The sequence below is a fragment of the Natator depressus genome, chromosome 9, assembly GCF_965152275.1.
Source record: "Natator depressus isolate rNatDep1 chromosome 9, rNatDep2.hap1, whole genome shotgun sequence".
NCBI classification, from domain to species: domain Eukaryota; kingdom Metazoa; phylum Chordata; order Testudines; family Cheloniidae; genus Natator; species Natator depressus.
The window spans coordinates 101,833,332-101,845,558 of record NC_134242.1 but is presented as its reverse complement, the minus strand read 5'-3'; the positions used below and the strand labels follow the sequence as shown (position 1 = coordinate 101,845,558).

Genomic DNA, 12,227 nt, shown 5'->3' with positions numbered 1-12,227 from the left:
GAAGCCTGTTTAAGGGTCTGCATGAACCCCTGCCTGGAACCTCAGGCAGTTCAGCTGATTTCACCCACAGAGATTCCCAAGAGGAGAAAGGCCTGCAGCCTGAGGTGATATTCCCTAAGGGTTTGCACTGTGTACGCCCTCTCCAACACACTGGCCCCGCCCACCGCAACGCTTAATTTCTTACCCTCGCTTCCCTCACAACTGCCTCAGCCCCTCGCAAGCTGGCAGCGTCTGGGAAACAATCCTGCAAAATCACCTACTTTGTCCAGTCCCGTGGGGGGGTTTCCGTGTCTCATCCTCTGTGTCGGAGGACAAGAGCAATCGTCTCTGTTCAGAGGCCCCATCAGGACCAAGGTTAGAGACCTGAGGGATGCTGACCAAGGGTCTGGGGGCTCCCAGCTGAAAGGGGAAAACAACGGAGGATGACCCAGCCCTCAAGCGAGCCCAGCTGCTTCTCATGCCCCTACAGGAGGGCCCGGCTCGCGCCCCGAGATTCCCCGGCAGGGCTCCGGCTCCGGCTCCCGCCCCGCCCCGCCCGCGCCCCCCGGGGCCCGCCCGCCTCCCCCCGCGCTGTTCCCCGACAGGTCTTCACCCCCGCAATTCACTCACCCGGACGCGCTGCCTGGGCCCGCGCGCCATCCTCGCCCGGAACCCGCGGCCGTTCAAACCGCCCGCCCGCCGCTCTGTTCAGCCCCCGCCACGTCCGGGGCGGTACTTCCCCCTCCCGGTCTGGTCGCGCATGCGCCGAGGGGGAGCCACGCTTCCACGGCGAACTGCAGCTCCCCGATGAGCCCCGCAGGTGGGGCCGCTGCCAGTGCGGGCCCGGCCCTCTGCGACCCCGTCCCCGCGAGCAACCGGCTCCAGGGCCCCTTGGCCGCCCTCCCCCGGCCCCACAGCTTCTGAGCGCGCGCCCAGCGCCTCTTCCCGCGCGGAGACCCATGGGCGCGCCTTCCCCGGCCCCGCCGCGGCGAAGCTCTCCCGCTGGCGCCAGAGATTACAACAAAAACACGTTGTCTGCAGTGATCTTTAGCTGTAGTCATAAGATGTCTTTTTTATTAGGCAGTTAGCTGGAAACAAAAGCCTGTTACAATAAGCGAAGCGGCAGTGAAAGCAGCAACATCCCGCGCCAGGAACAAAGCTCAACTGGCACCCACAGCAAGTCTCACCGAGGGAGAGCACGTCACCCGAAGGGTAAATGGTTTAGTTCAGCTTTGGGGCAGGTGTCGTAACTTGCAGCATCACTTCTTAAGGTATTTTTATGGGTTTAAACTAGGTAGTTTCAATTGTCCAAAGCGATAAGGCTGGGCTTTTAAAGAGTACAATTTATAATTGCACGCTGGTTATGGAGAGGGGGTGTAGCCATGATAGGCCTAGGCCGTCTTTTAGTGGAGCAACTTCTGTTAGTGAAAGAGAGAAGCTGACACAGCACTCCTCTTCATGAGGAAAGGTCTTACCACCCGAGTACCTACACAGCAACAAGACAGCCCCTGGCACAGGCTAGGCCCAGGTTCTTTGGTGCTGTGTCAACATACCCTCTAATGTTTCTCTCACCCCCAGAAGTTGGTCCAATAAAATGTATTACCTCACCCACCTTGTCATTTCTGGTTAGAAAATGACACCTAAGATTTCTTGCTCAGGTATTAGCAGGTGGTAAGAATCTACCAGCAAACTAAGGCATTCATCACCTAGGATACATTCAAAAGCATCAACTGGAGACTTAGATAAAAGGTGCATCAAAAGCAGCACTTTGAACACAGTTCTCTGTTGCCGCACTAGAAGACAAATTGTTACCTGTTACTGAATAGATATGTGTAGCACACTTAGCAAGACTGACATTGGTTTATTTAAACTGCAGTCCATGACCCTCTGCACAGATTTAGGAACAAAATTACTTAATTCATGCTTGTTCAATACAAAACTCAGCATCAGAGTTTACATACAGCTCATGGCCTCCAAGTTACCACACATCAGTGAGATAAAGATAATGACACCCCCACATTAAGAAAAAAGCCTTTCTGGGTGATCCTTATTATACTGCAAGAATTAATATACTTGATGCAGATGTTTAGCAGATGAAAATCTATACTTACCTGGGATTTCATTTCTGCTGAAATGAACAGAACTATTTAAAAACCAAGCTATAGAAAGGAAGGTAAAAGGCCAGCAGCCCAGAACATTGTTTTGACAGCAGCACAGAAAGGGTAGTAAAGGCGAAACGCTGGTCAAATAGATCAAACTGGGCAAACCAGAGCTTTATTTTAAAAAAGTCCTTGCTACAGTACCTAGGACTGTGCCTCTGTACATAATTAACAATCATTCCTGAAGGATTTGTATTTGGCACCAGTTTGTTTACTTCAAAACAGTTTGGGGGCATTAATTTTAAACCAATTTTGTTTTTCAACAGAATAGGAGCTATCATCACGAAGCCAATTAGCTGAGATACAGGAGAATCTTTTTTTTTTTTTAAACCAAGCACTGAGTTCTCATCTAAATCAACACAGTACAGAAAGTTCCAAAACAGAGGTCAAACATTAAAAGGCTGATATAGGCTCAAGTGGTTTATAAAACCTGTAAAAAGACTACACCAGCAAATATGCCCTTTCAATCTGCACAGTTAAGAAGTGAATGCAGGGAGCAACACTCACTAGTTGGAAATCATGTCATGGAAGAATCGCACATATACCAACAGGAACACCTGAAATCAAACATTAAAAAGCTCCAATTCCCAATCCACATAAGAGGAGAAAAATTCGTAGGAAGATTGAATCAATCCATGAAATCACAATTGGATGGACAGTTCACACTTTCCCCATCAAGCACCAGGCCTTGCAAACATACAGCACATGTGCACAACTCAATCTTTTTCAAACTCCTTATGGAATAGAAAGTTCCCAATCTCTACAGCCTCTCCCCATTATGCACAAAGTATGTCTGTCTGTGCTCTTAAATCACCATCATGTATCACTTCAGCCACAGAGTACCAGGCAGATTAAGTAGAAATGCACTGTCTTTAGCTCCCATCTCCTTTGCAGAGGAGTCTGAGAGGCTCAATTCTGGGAGAGTTGTGTGGGCACAGAGTCCTTCATGCAGATTCATTGGTCTCTATTGGCTTAACCATATGGTCTGGTTTGTTGCCAGCAGCGTAGTGATCCCACATCTGAAGGTAAAGCCGCTCCAGTTCCATTGTGTACTGTTTGGTGTTGAACAAAGGACTTGATATTCTCTGCTTCCAGACTTTACTACGAATTTTCTTCAGGCTACACAAAGAGCGTTAAAAGCAAGCAGTCAGATGAGAAGCAGACAAAGGAACAAACAGCTATTGTGATCTATTACCTCAACTAGCCCAGAACTCTCAGCACACCATTGCATCAGCAAATTCCTTTACTGTCATCCCACTACTCAAAATCCACGTTGCTGTTCCTTCCCCAGTGTGGAATGGTCAACTTCACAGAAACTCAACTTTTTCATTGCAGGTGAAAATGCTATGGACATTTGTATTAGTACTGCTACATGCTAATTAACCAGACCCACCAACCCTTCATTACAGCCCCATCAGATGGAACTTCCCCAACTGCAAGTGCCCCTTTATTTCAGTCTAGGTTTTTCTGTCTGAAAGGAAAGTGAAAATGCATTTTGTTTGCGTTTACTTTCTGCAGAAGGTTCAATATATCAGCATTCCTATCTCCCTCCCAGCAGCTTCACAAAGTAAATAGTAATCTCCAGACAGAAGGTTCTTTATTACCCTGTAGCTCCACAGGGAATCAGAAACGGGGAAAACAGACAAGTTCTATGAAAAAAAGCCCATGTCTAATTTCAATACATTTGGTCCATCCTTAACCCATAGACCATTAACAATGTCTATATGGATACACTACCAAGAGGCAGTGTGAACAGGAGCAGTGATTACAAGGTTAGGATTAAGGAAGTTCTGAATTCGAATTCCAGCTCTGCCGATATCTCAATGTGACATCCTGCACATGATGCTCAATCTCAGTCTCTATATCTGTAAAATTAGAATTACTTCATAGGGAATATGTTGAGGGTTCCTCAATGCTGGGAGGGCTAGTCAATGATTGTGTAGTGATCTGAACATGTAAAGTGCCAAGTATTTTTAGGGAGGACAAGTACGTAATTTGGGCACTTCATGATACTCACCCATCTGAACATGCCACACCCCATTCTAGTATAGTTCCCTTCCACATCTGCCTTCCTAGCTCCTATTATGGCTATTTAAAGAGCTCAATCCTCCCTGAGAAGGCAGCCTGTCACACACATCCCACCCACTATCTTCAGCGTGGAGCTCTAGGGTCTGTGAAAGAATTCCCTCCCCCTCCCCCCCCGGCCCCTTTGCCTCCAACCCTGGCCTCTATTGAAGGCATATATTGCTCCCTTCTGCTGCTTCCTGGTATGAGGATCCTAGATCCCCAACAGAGTAGGCAGGCAGCTAAACCAGGGAGGAGAAGAATCATAGAATCATAGAATATCAGGGTTGGAAGGGACCCCAGAAGGTCATCTAGTCCAACCCCCTGCTCGAAGCAGGACCAATTCCCAGTTAAATCATCCCAGCCAGGGCTTTGTCAAGCCTGACCTTAAAAACCTCTAAGGAAGGAGATTCTACCACCTCCCTAGGTAACGCATTCCAGTGTTTCACCACCCTCTTAGTGAAAAAGTTTTTCCTAATATCCAATCTAAACCTCCCCCATTGCAACTTGAGACCATTACTCCTCGTTCTGTCATCTGCTACCATTGAGAACAGTCTAGAGCCATCCTCTTTGGAACCCCCTTTCAGGTAGTTGAAAGCAGCTATCAAATCCCCCCTCATTCTTCTCTTCTGCAGACTAAACAATCCCAGCTCCCTCAGCCTCTCCTCATAAGTCATGTGCTCTAGACCCCTAATCATTTTTGTTGCCCTTCGCTGGACTCTCTCCAATTTATCCACATCCTTCTTGTAGTGTGGGGCCCAAGGTAATTCCCTCAGGACACATTGTGGATATGAATTCTAGCCCAGTTCCTCATTCCAACGAGCACAGACCTTACTTCCTCATCAGCAAAGCGGTTTAGTGGCTTCTTCAAAACCCTGGAGGTCAGTCAGCTCCCAAGGTAACGAACAGCTGGTAACTTTATCAGTCAGAATAAGTTCAGCAGAACGAAAGTAATGACATGCCTCACTGCTTATAGGTGTTTATGTTTATTCTATTTTGCTTCCTAACACTCACTATCCCCAGTAATGGTGCCTTACTATTCTAGATCTTCATTTCATCCTCCAAACTGGATTTACTTACTATTCTAGATCAGTTCCCAGTTTCACAGCAATATCTTCATATTCTTGTCTACTCTTAGCAATAAGTTCAAGACAACCAAGGCAAGTAAGCTGGGAGGCAGCAACCCGTGATGCAAGAGTTTCCCCTGTAAAAAGAGAAAAGAAAGTGATAACCAGTACTACTTGATGCTTTACAGTTTACTTAATTTTTTTCTCCTACCTGAGAAAACACACAAGGGGAGGTTGCTAGACTACCTGTTCTGGAAAGCCTGCTCACTAGCTAGAACTGGGAAGCACCTAATTTCTTTACTATCTATGAACTCTTCACACTAGATATTTACATATACAAGATCAAAATAAAAACAAGAAGGATTCATAGAATCATAGAATATCAGGGTTGGAAGGGACCTCAGGAGGTAATCTAGTCTAACCCCCTGCTCAAAGTAGGACCAATCCCCAACTAAATCATCCCAGCCAGGGCTTTGTCAAGCCTGACCTTAAAAACTTCTAAGGAAGGAGATTCCACCACCTCCCTAGGTAATGCATTCCAGTGTTTCACCACCCTCCTAGTGAAAAAGTTTTTCCTAATATCCAACCTAAACCTCCCCCACTGCAACTTGAGACCATTACTCCTTGTTCTGTCATCTGCTACCACTGAGAACAGTCTAGATCCATCCTCTTTGGAACCCACTTTCAGGTAGTTGAAAGCAGCTACCCCCCTCATTCTTCTCTTCCGCAGACTAAACAATCCCAGTTCCCTCAGCCTCTCCTCATAACTCATGTGTTCCAGTCCCGTAATCATTTTTGTTGCCCTCCACTGGACGTTTTCCAATTTTTCCACATCCTTCTTGTAGTGTGGGGCCCAAAACTGGACACAGTACTCCAGATGAGGCCTCACCAATGTCGAACAGAGGGGAACGATCACGTCCCTCGATCTGCTGGCAATGCCCCTACTTATACATCCCAAAATGCCATTGGCCTTCTTGGCAACAAGGGCACACTGTTGACTCATATCCAGCTTCTCGTCCACTGTAAACCCCTAGGTCCTTTTCTGCAGAACTGCTGCCGAGCCATTCGGTCCCTAGTCTGTAGCGGTGCATTGGATTCTTCCGTCCTAAGTGCAGGACTCTGCACTTGTCCTTGTTGAACCTCATCAGATTTTTTCTGGCCCAATCCTCTAATTTGTGTAGGGCCCTCTGTATCCTATCCCTACCCTCCAGCGTATCTACCTCTCCTCCCAGTTTAGTGTCATCTTCAAACTTGCTGAGGGTGCAATCCACACCATCCTCCAGATCATTTATGAAGATACTGAACAAAACCCGCCCCAGGACCGACCCTTGGGGCACTCCACTTGATACCGGCTGCCAACTAGACATGGAGCCATTGATCACTACCCGTTGAGCCCGACAATCTAGCCAACTTTCTATCCACCTTATAGTCCATTCATCCAGCCCATACTACTTTAACTTGCTGGCAAGAATACTGTGAGAGACCGTGTCAAAAGCTTTGCTAAAGTCAAGGAACACCACATCCACTGCTTTCCCTTCATCCACAGAGCCAGTTATCTCGCCATAGAAGGCAATTAGATTAGTCAGGCATGACTTGCCCTTGGTGAATCCATGCTGACTGTTCCTGATCACTTTCCTCTCTTCTAAGTGCTTCAGAATTGATTCCTTGAGGACCTGCTCCATGATTGAAGGTCTATAACAATTACATTCAGTTTGAATTGTCACCATGTGACTACAATTTTGTTTCCCTGAGACATTACCTGGCATAGTAACCATGGGAGTCCCAGCCCAGAGTACATCCATCCCAGTAGTGTGCCCATTACAAAGTGGAGTATCTAGACAAACATCAGCCAACTGGCCCCTCCGCACATGTTCCTCTTTGGGGGCAACAGGAGAGAAGATGATTCGGTTCTGGGGAAGGCCCATGTTCTGTGCATATTGTTGAATATTGGGTTCTCCTACAGCTGGGAAACGCAACAGCCACAATACGCTGTTTGGAACTCGCTTCAGAATCTACAACCAAACCAGGAAGAAAATAAAGGGTAAGTGTGTTAAAAACATTCAGAAGCATCACCCTCCTGGATAGATCAGAACAAGCCAATAGTAGCAGGAAATCACAGAAATGTATGACTGGAAGGGCCCTCGATAGGTCATTTAATCCAGTCCTCAGTATTTAGACCTGCCTCAGTGCAATCTAGATCATTCCTGACAGGTGTTTGTCTAACCTGTTCCTAAAAGCCTCCAGTGACTTAGATTCCACAACCTCCCTAGGTAATTTGTTCCAGTGCTTAACTACCCTGATGGTTAGGAAGTTTTTCCTAATGTCTAACCTAAATCTCCCTTACTGCAATTTAAGCCCATTGCTTCTTGTCCAGTCCACTGGGTTAAGGAGAACAATTTATCACACTCCTCTTTTAACAACCTTTTATGTACTTGATGACTTAGGTCCCCTCTCAGTCTTCTCTTCTCCAGATTGAAAAAATTGGGTTTGTTTAATCTTGCTTTGTAGGTCATGTTTTCTAGACATTTAATCCGTTTTGTTGCTCTCCCTCGACTTCCCTACATCTTTCCCCAACTGTGGTACCCAGAACTGCACACAGCACTCCAGCTGAGGCATCATCAATCAGTGCTGTCTTGTCTTGCTTGCAACACCCCCGCTAATACATCCCAGAATGACGTTTGCTTGTTTTGCGACAGTATTAAATATGAGTCAACAATGTAATACTGTTGGCAAAACAAGCGAACAACCTTGTGGGATCTATTAGCAGGAGTGCTGTAAGCAAGACAGAAGATGTAATTCTTCCACTCTTCTCAGCACTGATTGATAAGGCTTTAGCTGGAGTGCTGTGTGCAGTTCTAAGTAACCACAGTTGGGGAAAGATGTGGACAAACTAGAGCAGTGGTTCTCAAATTGTGGGCTGGGAACCCAAAGTGGGTGGCAACCCTATTTAAATGGGGTCTCCTGGGCTGGCAACTCCTGGGAACGAGTTGAAGCCGAAGCCCAAGGGATTCACACCCCTCCTTCCTCACCCCCAAACTCCGTTGGCAGGGCTTGGGCCTTGGCTTCAGTTCCCCCTCCCAGGGTGAGGTAGTAATTTTTGTTGTCAGAAGGGGGTCGCAGTGCAATGAATTTTCAGAACCACAGAACTAGAGGAAGTCAAGAGGGAGAACAATAAAAAGGATTAAAGGTCTAGAAAACATGACCTACAAGGAAAGACTGAAAAAAATTGGATTTGTGAAATGCCTCACTTTCGAAGTGAAAGTCAAAGTCAGTCACACAATGCTTCAAAATGTAAGTGCAAACTTCTGAAATATGACCTGAAGTGCATACAGCATGCACCTCTCATTTCGCTTTTGTACCACAGTTTGGGTGGAAGTAACGTTTGCCAGTTAATTTTAATAAGACAAACAGCAGCATAAAGGGGTGTGTACCCACAGCAGATGAAATGACAAGGTGAATTTAGCGTTCGTGAAAATGCTGGAGTCACAGCTCAGAGACTGAAGTTTCCAATTTATTTACAGGGAGCATTATGCAGTAGTTCATAAGAACAGCCATACTTGGTCAGACCAAAGGTCCATCTAGCCCAATATCGTGTCTTCCAACAGTGGCCAATCCCAGGTGCCCAAGAAGGAATGAACAGAACAGGGAATCATCAAGTGATCCATCCACTGTTACCCATTCCCAGCTTCTGGCAAACAGAGGGTAGGGCCCCATCCCTGCCCATCCTGGCTAATAGCCATTGATGGACCTAATCTCCATGAATTTATTTAATTCATTTTTGAATCCTGTTACAGTCTTGGCCTGATCATCATCCTCTGGCAAGGAGTTCCACAGGTTCACAGTGTGTGTTGTGTGAAAAAATACTTGTGTTTTAAACCTGCTGCCGATTAATTTCCATTTGGTGGCCCCTAGTTCTTGTGTTATGAGGAGTAAATAACACTTCCTTATTTACTTTCTTCACACCAGTCATGATTTTATAGACTGCTATCATATCATATCCCCCAAGCTGAAGTGTCCCAGTTTTATTACTCTCTCCTCATACGGCAGCTGTTCCATACCCCTAATAATTTTTGTTGCCCTTTTCTGAACCTTTTCCAATTCCAATATATCTTTTTTGAGAATGGGTGACCGCATCTGCACACAGTATTCAAGATGTGGATTTATATAGAGGCAATATGATATTTTCTGTCTTATCTATCCGTTAATGATTCCCAACATTCTGTTTTCTTTTTTGACTGCTGCTACACATTGAATGGATGTTTTCGGAGAACTATCCAAAATGACTCCAAGATCTCTTTCTTGAGTGGTAACAGCTAATTTAGAACCCATCTTTTTATATGTATAGTTGGGATTATGTTTTCCAATGTGCATTACTTTGCATTTATCAACAGTGCGAAACTTCCTTACAGTGCCTCATCAGTATGCCTCAACATAAGAACAGCCATACTGGGTCAGACCAAGGGTCCATCTAGCCCAGTGTCCTTCCGACAGTGGCCAATCTTAGGTGCATCAGAGGGAATGAACAGAACAGGTAATCATCAAGCGATCCATCCCCTGTCACTCTGACCAGAAGTGAGATGTTCAGCCTCTGTACCCATCTAATGGTTGACTTGTCAGGTAAGAGCACGGATAATGGTGTGACTAAGTGCCAGTTGTGGTGTAAACTGGACAGGACTAAACAGCTTATTACACAATGCCTATGAAAAAAACTGTCAGAAGCATAACAATTTTCACTCAACTCGGATCAGATTTATAATGAGACCCAAAGAGATTCCAAATCCCATCATCATCCAATCCCCTATTCCGGAGAATGTTGTAAGGATTCAAAAAGGTTCATCCCAAATAAATATTCTCAACAAACCAAGCAAGGAAATTGAAGAAGTCTTTCCCTGACCTGAATAGGGGCAATTTAAGTTAAAGATCTGCTGCTCATTTTAAAACCATTCCTGTAAACAAGACAGCAGTCAAATTATGGAGTTCTGATCTGAGACTTCGTAGCAAACATAACTACTCACATTAGCCCACATCTGTAAAGTGGAAGGGTCAATCTTATATAGCTGGTTAAAGTTACAGTACACAACAGCATCCTCTGGTAACCCATACTGAGAGCGGGTGGTAACAATGATGGTACGTGGAACCTCTTCTCCAGTTGCTGCCTTGTTGTTAATCTAGGAAGAACAGAAGAAAGTTCAACTATACAGCTAATTTAGAGCACTGAAATTCAGACCACAGGATACCTAATGAAATAATCCAGTAAAGTGTTTAATAGCATGAATACTTACCTGAAGAGTTAAGTATCGGGGGTAGCCGTGTTAGTCTGTATCCACAAAAACAAGGAATCTGGTGGCACCTTAAAGACTAACAGATTTATTAGGGCTGTGATGGGTTGGATCACAGAAACCCTTTGGGAGCTACCATCTGATGTGCCCAGACTACTTCTGCTCCTGTTTTCCTGCCCTGGCATCTTAAGACTTCAATGCCCTGCCTGGTTTGAGCCAGACCCACATCTGAACCACGTCCCCTAACAGCTGTAGGCTTAATTGAAAGCAATTTAGGAAGTGTTCCTGTCCTTGACACTCAGATGCCCAACTCCCAATGGGGTCCAAACCCTAAATAAATCCATTTTACCCTGTATAAAGCTTACACAGGGTAAACTCAAATTGTTCGCCCTCGATAACACTGATAGAGAGATATGCACAGCTGTTTACCCCCCAGGTATTAATACATACTCTGGGTTAATTAATAAGTAAAAAGTGATTTTATTAAATACAGAAAGTAGGATTTAAGTGGTTCCAAGTAGTGACAGACAGAACAAAGTGAATTACCAAGCAAAATAAAACAAAACACGCAAGTCTATATCTAGTCAAACTGAATACAGATAAAAACCTCACCAGTTCCAGTAAGCTTCCTTTTACAGACTCATCTCCTTCTAGTCTGGGTCCAGCAATCACACACACACCCTGTAGATACTGTCCTTTGTTCCAGTTTCTTTCAGGTATCTTTGGAGGTGGAGAGGCTCTCTCTTTACCCAGCTGAAGACAAAATGGAGGTGTCTCCCAGGGGTTTAAATAGACTCTCTCTCTTGTGGGTGGAGACCCTCTCCTCTCTCCTATGCAAAGTCCAGCTACAAAATGGAGTTTTGGAGTCACCTGGGCAAGTCATATGTCCATGCATTACTGAGTTCATTACCAGCCAAGCCACATTCCTGGGAAAGCCCAGATGTGGATTGGCATCTCCAAGTTCATTGGTGGCTTAAGGGCTTCTTGACTGGGCACTTACTGAGAATAGTCTTTTCTCAGGAAGCTGTCCAACTGCTTCACTAAAACCTACTCAGAATCAAAGTATGCAGCCAATATTCATAACTTCGAATACCAAAGTGATACATGCATACAAATAGGATTAATAGATTCAGTAGATCATAACCTTTACAGAGATGTGTTACATGGCATATGTAGCATAAAACACATTCTAGTTATGTCATATATACATTCATAAGTATACTTCCATTAACGGAAAACTGGGGGTCAGATCTCCGGGAGGGGGGAGTTCATCCAGCTGACCTTTTGGGAACAGAAAGTGGGGTGTCCAAAGGGGTTTTACCAATCCAAGACACTCCATTAAAAGATGATGTTCTTGCTACGCTTGTAAGAGATGAAGCTCTCTCTCCAAGACCAAAGGGGAAATCTCTCTGTATGGGTGAAACTTCACAAGGGAGTGGGGTCCAGCCCTGAGAAATTCTAGAGGGAGGGGCCAAGGGCAGGCATGGTTGCAGTATTCCCTTTCCCTGCCAAAGCCCCAAACACATGCCTGAATTAAAAGCCTTCTCCAAAGTGGCAGAAGAATCTGCATCACAGTGCATACCGGGGGCATAAAGAACTGGGAAAATGCAGTAGACACTAAACAAGCTAAATCGTGTGAACAAAGCCTGTCCACCGTAGATTTGCTGTTAATCTTGTGT

General features: G+C 45.3%; 2 protein-coding genes across 4 annotated transcripts in view; both read right to left on the bottom strand.

Moving 5' to 3' along the window:
* The window catches only part of GCNA (germ cell nuclear acidic peptidase), a 57,606-nt gene extending 57,147 nt beyond the window's left edge, over window positions 1-459 (bottom strand). Inside the window, exon 1 of one of the 2 annotated variants that reach the window (XM_074963236.1) lies at window positions 261-459. In XM_074963236.1, the coding sequence (XP_074819337.1) occupies window positions 261-459 (199 nt within the window). Of the gene's footprint in view, window positions 1-256 lie in introns of both variants that reach the window. The other variant, XM_074963237.1, reaches the window with a different exon arrangement.
* A 573-nt stretch (window positions 460-1,032) lies between these two features.
* Window positions 1,033-12,227, bottom strand: part of OGT (O-linked N-acetylglucosamine (GlcNAc) transferase) — a 79,733-nt gene continuing 68,538 nt past the window's right edge. For both annotated transcript variants that reach the window (XM_074962844.1, XM_074962845.1), the window contains exons 19-22: window positions 10,285-10,437; window positions 7,029-7,281; window positions 5,283-5,406; window positions 1,033-3,257 (exon numbers count right to left, since the gene is read on the bottom strand). In XM_074962844.1, the coding sequence (XP_074818945.1) occupies window positions 3,083-3,257; window positions 5,283-5,406; window positions 7,029-7,281; window positions 10,285-10,437 (705 nt within the window). In that variant the 3' untranslated portion in view covers window positions 1,033-3,082. The remainder of the gene's footprint in view (window positions 3,258-5,282; window positions 5,407-7,028; window positions 7,282-10,284; window positions 10,438-12,227) is intronic.